General features: G+C 39.5%; 1 protein-coding gene across 1 annotated transcript in view; it reads right to left on the bottom strand.

Moving 5' to 3' along the window:
- LOC134587669 (protein ABHD15-like) overlaps positions 1 to 12,560 on the bottom strand; it is a 33,099-nt gene that overhangs the window by 14,906 nt on the left and 5,633 nt on the right. The window contains exon 2 of the mRNA XM_063444222.1: positions 6,100 to 6,452. Within this exon, the coding sequence (XP_063300292.1) occupies positions 6,100 to 6,452 (353 nt within the window). The remainder of the gene's footprint in view (positions 1 to 6,099; positions 6,453 to 12,560) is intronic.

The following is a 12,560-nucleotide window of genomic DNA, read 5'->3' on the forward strand; positions in this document are numbered from 1 at the left end:
TATATGTATTAGTTTAATATATTGACAAAATTACCATTTATTGTCATGTGATCTCGCAGCATCACCGTTCTTTATTACATTAACGGTGCCTTCTGTTCATAGGAACATACTAGATGTAAACACAGGCACTACATTCCTTTTCTGAATATGCATATACAGGATGGGTCGAATTCAGAGTAGGGTTTGAGGAGTCAATAACTTTTTTTTTTTTTTTTTTTAAAGGGACACTCCACTGCCCAAATTAAAAAAAAATTAATAAAATCAATGTTTAGTAAATATACCCCAAATAAAAACTTGCATGCATTTTTTTTTCTATGGAGTTATACCTGAAAACACACAGCTTGCAAAAACTGCAGATCCATGTTTGCTGCCTTTACAAGCCCTCTTCTTCTAACGCACTCAGACTCTCTGTGGCTGTCCAATCACAGGCTTCCCAATGCAGCTCAATGAGAAGGCAGGTGCTCTGAGCAATTGCTGCCCTTTTGAGTTCAGTGCAAATAAGCTAACCAAACCAGGAAGTAACATGACCGGTTGTCTCTTTGAAAAGCCAGGGGGTGTAACCAGTATAAGTTATAAAAGTGTACATTTCTATTAAAATCTAAACTTTTTCCCGAATGAAAAAAATAGGGCACACTCTTCAAACATAAAGCTTTTCAGCAATCTAATGTTGTTTAAGGGTCTGCAATGTCCCTTAAATGAACCAATTTCAATGATATTACATACAATGAATGCTTACCATATGGAGATTTGTTTGATTAGGCACGGACGAGGACAGCTCTTAAATGAGCTCCATTTGCTGCCTCATAAAGTTGGGCTGTTTCAAATGCATTGTTCATAACAGTAGTTAATCTGTGAGGCTCTAGAGCTCGAATTTCTGTTTATTCACATACACCTCCTCCTTCAGATATCCCCACAGTAAGTAATCAGGATGTGAAAAGTTGGGCCAACGTGGCGGCTTACATTGAAGTGGCAGCGGTAAGCTATTTGCGTTAAAATAATGGACCTGCCATTTTTTAAAATTAAATTCCACTACGTTTACTCGTTTTTCCTTCATGAAGTTACCCACGATGAATATCCCAAGACTCACTTACAATACCAGCAGCAACAAAAAAATGATCTACTAACAAACAAGTCATTTACTTGTCAAACTGTACTGTGTGCTTTGGCCCACCCTGTATTTAGAATGAATAATACAGAAGTATTATTTATAGATGGAGTAATGAACAATTGATGTGTACCATTGGAAGGGGCTGGGGGCAGAGAGAAAGGGGAAAATAATATTAGAGGGGGAGGGCAGCTCTCTAAGTGAAAGTTAAACTGTAAGTGTGTTAAAGGTATTCTGTCAACACTATAAGTACTACAGTACAGTAGAGGAGTCCTCCGGTACTATCCCACAGAAAGGGAATGCACCAAAGCATTGGGGACCTACTGGCATGTGCAGCATTTGCATACTTCTAGAGAAACAGTGAATCCAATGCTTCTCTAAGAGAAGCAGAACATGAAGACTTGCAATTATTGAATGTTTTTATGAGCAAGTGCCTCTAGTTGCTGTCTGTTTAACAGCCACAAGAGGGATCCTGAACCACAATTGTAAACATTTTATTGGTTCACATTTTTATTTTTTATATTATTTGTGTAAGAAATACTATTTAATGGATAGATGTATTTACTTGCATCATATTACAAGCATTTGCCTGATGTAGCCTCTAAATAAGTTACATTATATATATTAGTTATATTGCGGTGACAATGTTCGTATGTATTAAAACACACAGCTATTTATAGATGCATTTATACGTTTCCTGTTTTTCTGTACATTCATTTTCCCCAATGCGGATCATTTTAAAATAGATCTCTTGGTATTTGTTTGAGAGGCACTGCAGCATTTTTAAAAGCTCATTATGTGCATTCAATGAAAAGCAAAATAAAAGAAATCATAGAAAACCAAAACACAAAAGGATGCAGAAGTCATGGGGTCTCTTTCGAACAGATAAATTGGTTTTTAAATGGTTTAGATTCTCAGGTCGTAGGAAGCCTACAATGCCAAAATTCAATAGCTGAGCATATGAAAGCACTTTAATGCTGTGTAATGACGTAAAAAGCAGGCCGGGAGTGCCAGCGTCTCCTCTGACTGCATTTATATCAGAAGTGACAAGTAATTACACATGCTCTTACATATAGGGGATCACTATCTAAGCAACATAACCATTGCAGCTCTGTGTAGTGGATATGGTGCCAAGAGACCACAGGCACTGTGCCCGTTTTGGGCGGAGTTTAACAAAAGCCACACTCTTCCTGGTACTCTGCCCACTCTCCAGCTGACTAATGCAGAATCTACACCTATGCATGCATAATCATTGCCAATTTTGCCAACCTGGACAGTAGTGGAAGGCTGAAAGCATTGGGCTAAAGGGTTTCTCCAACCACCATGACCATGGTGGCAGGAGTCAGTAAGTGCAGTGTTTCTGCTTGAAACACTGCACTTACAGAGATATCTTTAATTGTGTGCTGGGGGGCTAGTTGCACCCCAGCATGTGACACTGGCAGCCCAGAACTCTGTTCCATCCTACCCAATGTCAATTCTAAGCATATTTAATGTTTCCCTCCTCGAAGTGCTCGCATGAAGCCTGTGATTGGAACGAGCGCCCCCATTGACATCAGGAAGGGCTGGGGAAGTCAGCGCTGGGGGCTTCGCCCGGTCCTGGATTCCAAGTGAGTAAAAACCTTTTTTTTCACCCAGATTTTAGAGCAATTAGAGCGGGACACCTTCTCCATAGTTTATCAAGGCAATCCAGGTCAGACGAAACAGATATTAAAGGGACACTATAGTCCCCAAAACATCTTTAGCTTAATGTAGCAGTTATAGTGTATAGATCATGCCTAATTGCTCAATTCTCTGCCATTTAGGAGTCCTTCCCTGGCTGCGACTCACTTTCAATCAGATGTATCAGTTTTTATCTCCTGCTCTGTAAACAAGGATGTTTTAGCCGCGAGGCAAACAAGGCATTTCCGTCATATGACGTCATATTCCGGCTCCCAGCCTCACTCTGCGGCGCGTGAGGGAGCTGAGCAGAGAGCTCAGAGGAAGTGCTCCCTCGCCAGCCGCCTGCCAGCGCCACCCACCCAGCAGCCGCTGGACCCCCAGGGAGAAAGAGAACCCCCCCAGCCTTTCCATAGGTAAGGAGGCTGGGGGGTTAAATAAAAAAATAAATAAAAAAAAAAGTGTTAATGTGAGTGAGTATGTGTGAATGTCTGTTAGTGTGTGTGTCTGCTAGTGAGTGTGTGTGTCTGCTAGTGAGTGTGTTTCTGTTAGCTAGTGTATGCGTATCTGTCAGTGAATGTGTGAGTGTTTAGAAGGCGGGGCGGGGGGAAGGGTTGGGTGGGGGTGGCGCAAGGGGGGCAGGGGGGGTGCCTGAGTTTTGTCCTGCCTAGGGCAGCACAAAACCAGGATACACCACTGTCTGTAAACTGAATATTAGCTACATACAGGAGGCCCGTACAAGGTCTAGCAAGCTATTAAAAGACCAGGAGATAAATTCTAAATTAAATAGAATTTGCAATAACGGAAGTGTAAACATTAGATGATTCTTTACAGGAAGTGTTTTGGAAGTCTGTGTACGTTACTTGCCGGGAGGTGTGACTAGGGCTGAATAAACAAAGTGATTTAACTCCTAAATGGCAGAGAATTGAGCAGTGTTACTAAAGGGGCATGATCTATACACCAAAAATGCTTCATTAAGCTTAAGTTGTTTTGATGACTATAGTGTCCCTTTAATAAAAGTAGAAGTGTAAATTTAACATTGTAAGAGTCAACTCGAGGGAAACCTAGTCCTTGGGTGGTGGGGAGAACCCTACCTTTTAAGACTGCTTTCAAAAAGATAAAACATAAAAATTGAGGGACAATGCCCATATACTCATTGCAGCACAACCATTACACAACCATTACACTCAATTTTAGGCGTAATGCTGCTTAGAGTGTCCCTTTAAGTCTAAAACTAAATGAAACCTTCCCATTGCAAGGCTGGAAGGGGACACTAAGCAGATATACCAGCTTCAGATCTGTTTAGTGATTGTTTTCCCATGGCAGTCCTCTGCAGTGGGAGATGGGGTAAATACACCACTGTGGGAAGGCCAGTTCTTCCTAAGAAGGTGGATTATCCCAGTAATAGGACAATGGAGTGTGCTTAAACCCAAATCATGTGTGATGTAAACTGTAGGTGTGTGCTTTTTGTTCCCTTGTGGAAATAACGCAATGTTTGCATCACTTTCTTTTAACGTTTGTACAAAAAATGGGATTTAAATAATATAAAGTGGTGAGTACTCTATTCTTTGTAGATGTTTTGTTTGTCACATAATTCATCAATCTATATAACCAAATCTATATATGGTTATGGTGCTTATACTAGCCTTTAGTTAGTTCTTGTAAAAAACATTTTGCACTTTTTATTTTTTATTTATTTTTTTAAACACAGAGATTTACAATTAAAGAAAAAACTATAGAATGACCATTGTGATTCACGGGAGACCTTTGTCCCCTTGCAAATACAGTCAATTGGCACATATCAATATAGGCATAAGCTCATCCTCTCAAACAAATCTGACAAAATAGGATGCAATGGTTCCCCATGTTCATACAAGTATTAAACTATACTAAAAAGGTTGCATAATAGGTTTTAAAGGAATTTGCAATTCAACGGTCAGCTTTCTACAGATAAAAGCTAACAAATGAAGGAAACAAGAGTCAGCGCTAATAAATCCAAATAAAAAAAAGAATAAAGAGATAACTCCTCACAAGCCACAGGGCCCTGGTGCAAAACTTCCCACTCCCTCCTCTCTTCCTCCTTCGCGGCTCCCGGTGGACCGTGACAGTCACTTTCTCCCAGCGCAGTCTAACATCATCACAGGGGGCCCTAACAGCATTGGCCACCCGATGGGCCCCTGAACACGTGGCCCTGGCAGTTGTACCGTGCAGCCGCGGCCGCAACGCATGGCAGCGGGCACCCGGTCGCCGGGGTCCACAGGGCGGCCGGGCCCCCTGGAGTGGCGGGCCCAGTCTCAGCTGCAACCCCTGCGGCCGCAGTAGTTCCGCCATTGCCTACTGTGCCCTTACAGCACAGCTGTGTAGGGAATTATGGAACAAGCCAGCCACTCTGTGGAAAGTTCCAGAAACAGATTCATTATTCAGTTTCAATGAACACATTTTAAATGGCATGAAATAATCTAATTTTAAACTAGTCACTACCTTCTGTCTTAGTGCAACTTTTACAACAAATTTATCGGGTCAGGTAGAAAGTATGAATCTGTACACAAACATGGAGAACTAACACAAGAACACAGAGAGTGATCCAGAAAATGATCTAAAAGTAGTGGGCTGTAGTACTAAGCACTGGGGCCCATAATTATTATTTCGGTGGATTACATCCTTACAGCTTGTGCTATACCTTTTTTCATTCATAGTGCATATACAGATTGTAATAAAACACCATAGAGTTTTGTCCAGTGATCTACCATCACTTCATATGATTATTTTGTACATCTTTAAATAAAGTCAAAAGAGGATTCTGACAGCATTAAAGGACCACTATAGGCACCCAGACCACTTCAGCTCAATGAAGTGGTCTGGGTGTCAGGTCCCTCTAATTTTAACCCTTCAGCTGAAAACATAGCAGTTTCAGAGAAACTGCTATGTTTCACTGAGGGTTAATCTAGCCTCTAGTCTAATGGCTGCATTCGGCGCTGACGTCGGCAGGAGGAGGAGAGTTCCCCAGCGCCGAGGGAGCCCGGCGCTAGAGAAAGGTAAGTGGCTGAAGGGGTTTTAACCCCTTCAACCCAGCAGGAGGGGGGACAGAATAACCCTATAGAGCCAGAAAAACTAGTTTGTTTTCCTGGCACTATAGTGATCCTTTAAGGAAAATAGTGGTGCCCACAGACTGCGGATTTGACTATTTACAGGGGGGGAGGGGAGGGGGGGGCAACTCAACCACGATCCTACATTTATCAATATTAATATTGTCTGACCACATTGTGCCACAGTGGTTATGGTGCTCGGAGTGTTCCCTTAATGTTTACACATCATAACGTTATGCAGATTTAACATACCTGCTGAGGTGTATTTTCTGATACAAAAGTAAAGCAGATTGCCACAGCCATGGACAGCCGGTTTCAAACCAGTCCTGCATGCGAAAGAGCGGAGATATACAGCCAGCCGCGGTGATGTAGCTGGAGGAGCCACACTCCCCGAGGTAGGACAGGAGTAGCCCAGTTCCAGTTCCTTCTCCTATTGCAAACAGACGGGAGGAGGGCTGACAATGACGGATATATCGAATAGCTTCCCGCAGATCGTTAGGGTCCCCATAGGGCTGCAGCTTAACTGTGGTTAGAGGACAGCCATTTTGACACCGACGATTAAATATAACTGCCTGGTATCCATGCATGAGGGCCAAGTGGCACATCTGTCAAAAAAAAATAAAACACATTTGATCTATCATTAATATAACCCGATATAGGGTTTAATTTTTATTATTTGAAAAGTTTTATTACCAACATGTATTGGCCATATTTAAAGGGACATTCTAAGCAACATAACCACTACAGCTCAGTGTTGCTGTTATGGTGCTAGTAAACTCCCCTGGAGTTTTGACAAGCTATTCAGAAGAAGTATGACACAAACTGAGACTCTGCTATCTACCAACAGCATTTTCAGTCTGTCAGTATTACCCAACTTGGATGAAACTGACAGTGTATAAAATACGCATTTGTTCCAGTGTGCAGTCGGGCAAAAAAATAAATAAAAATACAGATTACATTTTTTTCATTTTTAAAAATGGATGGGGGGGAAGGGGGCACTTCCTGGCACCCACAGCACTCTCCCTCTGTAGCCAAAAGTGTCAATGAGAAATAATAATGCTGGTTTATCGGTATTTGTGCAGACCAAATTGCTGTTAACCCTTTTGTTTTGTCAGTGTCAACTTCAGACATGATTACTGTAACACAATAGGCAAAGGGAGTGGAGTTTAGTTGATGGGTAGACCGTAGACCCCAGTTATTGTCAAACCTTCACAAAATAAAGAGGGACACATCCATGCATTCCTTGCACCATAACCTATGGTAATTATGTTGCTTAGAGTGTCCCTGTAAAATGTAATTTATACCTTCATTCTATGAGCATAGATAAACAGATGTACAATCTTTTTAATAGAGAGTTACACTGCTAACACCTTTACATGAAACAAAACCACTTTTGTCTATTATTTAAAGGGAATACATCAATCACCATAACCACATTGTAGTGGTTATGGTGCTAGGACTGCCCTGGTGTTTAAGAATGGTTTGACTTTTTACCTTGTGTTTACTTGGTGCTACTGCCCGCCTCCATTACTGGATCTTCGTCTAGTTCTCCTGAGCTACACCTGGTACTTAGGTAGGCAGACAGAGAGCGGAAGGTCTCTTATTAAAGTAGTGGAAGCAGGGAGCAACACCCAGCATACCTAGGTAAGAAATCAAAACATTCTAAAATGGTTTCACTGCTTAAAAACAAGTGTCTAACACAATAACCAAGTGCTGGTTTGTATATTTGTTAATCTAATGGGCCCCATTCAGCATAATAAAAAAATACTTGTTGCTAATCCACCATGAATAATATAATAAATATTTAGTAGCTAGCCATATTAAACTATTCAGTCACTGACTTATACTGAGGTCACTGTATTATGGATAAAGCGGAATTCAGAAAATATAAAATGGCATGCCTTAGGATTCCAAGCAAAAAGGTTTTCACAGAGAACAATTGTTCAGAAGTGATTCCACCTGATAGCAAAGCCTGGATGTGAAAAAATACCGTAACGCGCGAGATTAGACAAATTTGTGATGGCAGATAAAATGTGCGTCTATCACCAAGGCACTCTGTGTAATATAGGTCCTTTTTAGTTTAAAACTGTTACTTCAGTGCCTAGTGAGGGCCTGCCCTGTAAGGTACCTCGATTTAAGACAGACATTGGTTTATACAAGAATCTGGAGTATTTTACTTACATGGATTTTTAACAAACCACACAGTCATATCTGGATTAAAAAAAAAATTCTAGCACTCTAAATGGATAATTACATCCTGAGATTATTCAAAATATTAACTTATTAATAGGACATCACACATTTTCCATGTGGCAGGACTAACCATCACTGTAGACTTAGTTTGTCTTGACTTTTACTTTAAAACAAGCACTGCATTGAAAAAGTACTTATTTTTATTTAACAATTTAGTAGGTATGCTCCAAAGAAAACATGAATGTATTTTTTTTATAGGTTTGGGGGTATATAATTAAAAAAGTACAGCTTGCAAAAGCTGTAGACCTGCTGTCTGCAGCCTTTGCAAGCCCGTCCCTCTCTCACCAGCAGAGACTTTTAGCACCAGGATCTAAAAAAAAAAAAAGGGAGCAGACTAAGAAAGATGGCGGCGCCCATGAGGGACAAGTTCAGTTAAGTAAATCTTACCTTTACCTGGCTCACCCCAGTCACAGGACCCCCAGTGGCCACAGTCACAGTCGGGTGTCTTTGTGAATTTGATACAAAGTCTCTAGATGGTGACAGTGCCTCTTTAAGTGCCTGGAGTGTCCTTTGTAGGAACACTGAGCAACATAACCACTAGAACTTGCTAAAATTCCCTTTGGGGCCTGGCTCCATAGCAAACTGTTTAGGAATGGTATCTCGCCCCCTGCTTGGCCGCATTCATTTCCTATAGCAACCTCATATTATAACAGAAGAAATGAAGCGTTTGTTGAACTGCATTTGTGTGTGGTGGGATTGTTCATTATTAAAGATAATTTAAAGGGTTGTTCTAAATACAGTGGAGCACTAAAATTTCCAAGACCTGCCAAGTTGAATATGGCCTTTAGTGACATGAAGGATTGTGACTACCCAGTGTTTGGACAAGGGGTTCTAAAGTAAAAAAAAATTAAAAATTACAATTTGATAGTGACATGTTTATGGGAAATCTAGTTTTTTTATAGTTAAGGATTTATAAAAACAAAATCTTGGTGTACTTTTAGAGATACGTATCAAGCCGTAAAAGTTGCTTTTTCAAAGTCTGTTTAGTCTGATGAGGGAATAAAGGAAACTGTACAATACCGCAACTCGTCTGTACTGTCTCTTCACTAATTCCTTTCACTTAACAGTTTGTGGAATACCACAGTGACTTTACACAACACTATCCTCATTAACCCATACTCAGGCAAGATTTAATGATATGCCTGTCTAAATACTAGGGATCGACAGATATTGATTTTCTAGAGCCGATACCAATAATTTGTGAACTTTCAGGCCGATAGCGGATAATTTGCCAATATTCTGTACATTTACCATTTTGAAAAAATAAACTAATTATACACAAATCTACCCTTAACTGAACATGTTTATAATTTATTTCTTTTTTTGCAAATCTTTTTTTTAAAATCAAGCTAAATTCCCAAAATATACATGCCAGTCAGAATTTTGTATGTTTTCAAGAATATATGTGTGTGTAGTGGATGGAGTGAGAGTATTTGATTAGTGAATACCGTGTGTGTGTGTGTTTGTGTAGTGGATGCAGTGTATTTAATGAATGCAGAGTGTGTGTTTGTGTAATGTGTGTATATTGAATGCAGAGTGTGTGTTTGTGTAGTGTGTGTATATAATGAATGCAGAGTGTGTGTGTGTGTGTGTGTGTTTGTGTAGCTATGTTAAGTGTGTAAAATGGGGGGGGGCGGGGCATTTTTTTTAAAGTTTAAAAAAAACATTTAAAAAAATTTAATTTCTTAAAATTATGTTTTAGTCCCCCTCCCTGCTTCTTACCTGACCAGGGAGGGGGGATATGGCATTCCCTGGTGGTACGGTGACATGGACTGTGCTGAGGGGGCCAGCACACTCTTACTTACCTTCTCAGCAGCTCCCTTCACTTGTCTAACTTTCACGGCCTTTGTGCTGTGTGGCGCGTTGCCATTGTAACCTGTGGCAACACTCTGACGGCCGCGGGACTCGCGAGAGTTAGACAGGAGAGCTGAAGGGAGCTCCTGGGAAGGTAAGTAAGAGTGTGCTGGGCCCCCCAGGACCCTGATGGCGGCCCTGGTCTGCATTATCGTTACCTGGCAAAAAATCAGCAATTCTGATGATTTCACCAAGGGAGCTGAGCTACCGCTGGCAGACCCACGCGGCACTGGAAATAAGGGAAGTTTTATATTGCTTTTAAGGGGGCTAAGGGGAGGCAAGTCACCTAAATGGTGGGCTTAGCACTCTAGTGTCAGGAATAGATGTTTGTGTTCCTGACCCTATAGTGTTCCTTTAATATGAATATACAAAAACAGTTTATAATGAAACATAAATGACACAGCCAAACTGAGCAGACCTGATGGCATCAGACACTACCAACTATTCAACCATTGACCATAATATCAGACTTCACAAGAAAATCTGTGAAGAATAGATTTATTCAGACAAAAAAAAAAAAAAGCTTTTGATTTGTTCGTTCAAACTGAAACGCTTTTGAGCACAAGTCTACATAATATGCAATTTTATTAATTTGGGACATATTACAAGCCGTGGACAAATTAAACCAATTTGTATTAGTGTGCCATAGAATTTCTATGTTCAACAAAAGATTACACTGGAGTAGACACCAATTAATGTGCCAGTAGCCTACACACAAATACAGTCAGTCAATTAATGTACGTGCAAGCCTAATTGCATTATTTTTTCTAATGGTGGTCAGTAATACAGAAATTAAAAAAAAAGAAGAAAAAAAACACTATATACACACACACACTTTTTTTTTTTTTTTTTTTTTAAATAAATCAAACGGTTTCTTCTTATTGCATCCCAGTTCTACACATTTGTAATAAAGGGTCTAATTAGTTCATCAAAGGTTTCCTTTGTATCTTAATAGCCGACTATGTGAACTTAAATCCCATGACAAATATTTATTCTGAGACAATCATGTTGGGATCCAATTATTGGAATCACTCTCGCTGTCATTCTATCGCATCATAGTGAGCCTCAAGTATGACTGAGAGCAAATATTACTGTACATTTTCAGGGCTCTATACACCTCACATTTATTCACTAAACAGTGAACTACTGGGATTACACCACAAAACTGTAAATTTTAGGTCACAATAGGCAAGTGGGAAAAATTCTACTATTTCTAGATCAACAATTTTAGGCTTAAATTTTCATTTTAGTGCCACCGAAGAGCCCCATAATGCAGACACCACACAGAGTTTACACCTCCAGAGAAAGTGAACTGACTTCTCAGCCACCACCCCGGTTCCTATAATTTGGGTGAGACCCACTTCAGTCTCAGCTGACTGCTATTAAAAAGGACTGTCCCCCCCCAAAAAAATAAATTTGGTACTCAGATTAAGCATATACAAACCAATTTTTTTTGTGTGTTTTTTTGTTTTTACACTTTAGGGGCTCTGGTCCCTTTTGTTAGGAGCATAACTCCTTATACACATTATACCATAATTGAAATGCCAAACTAGAGAAGACTCTTAGAGAAGTTTCTATCAACAAAGAAAATGATGTCATCCTTTTTTTTTTTTAATACATACATATTTTAATACATTGGGATGAATTTTGCAGATTATTATAATTTTGTCCAAGATTTACTTGTTATTCCAGAAGAATTTTGCTGCATACATTGTATAACAATAAAAAAAAGGGGGTTTATTGAATTCCGATTTGATATCTGCTTGTATTTATATATTTTTTAAATTATCACATTAGGATCACTGTGTTTCATGTTAGTGGTGGCACTTGCATTATTATTATCATCATCATCATCATCATCATCATCACCACTCAATGTTTAGGCATGTCTTTAAGTGGTATGCTTTTTTTTTTTTTCCCAACAATACTTTGATAATATTTATAATGACCACAGTATTGTTTGCCTATATGTTAGAGGTAGTTTTTGTAATGTGTTACCCCAATATCAACACCTTATTTGATTAGATAGCTGAGAGCCAAAAACGGTTTATTTGTTATTACATTTGCAATTCCCTGGTCTTATCCCAGAAATGTTTTGTCTGACAGCAACTTAACAAAAGGACATACAGAACAGACTTGTGTTGAATTTATTTACCAAATTTCTTTTATATACAATTTATAAATAAAAAGTTGTAAGTTTAGTATGGTGAATCCCCAATTTCATTTTTTTTTTTTATTCTGAATAACGCACTTAATGCTAACACCAGCAGAGAGAGAAAATGTCTAACATTTGAAACAAAATGCATTATTGCTAAATAATTCCTGGCTAAAAAAAATGTGTAACAACAATTATACCTGCAGAATGGAGTGAAAACATTTTCTACAGCGGTATCAAAATAGCCAAGTTAGTTGCTTGTATCAGTTTGTCTTCTATAGGTAACATCTTCAACCAGACACTTTTTGGAAGACATGGAGTGCCACGGCACCCAAAGAGAAATGGTCATGTACCCTCACCTATAGTTGATACAGGGTCCAGTGAACTCACATCAAAACAAATATCCATAACCAAGTATGCCTACAGAAAGCGACACTATAGTCACCAGAAC

This window comes from Pelobates fuscus, chromosome 1, assembly GCF_036172605.1.
Source record: "Pelobates fuscus isolate aPelFus1 chromosome 1, aPelFus1.pri, whole genome shotgun sequence".
Classification (NCBI taxonomy): domain Eukaryota; kingdom Metazoa; phylum Chordata; class Amphibia; order Anura; family Pelobatidae; genus Pelobates; species Pelobates fuscus.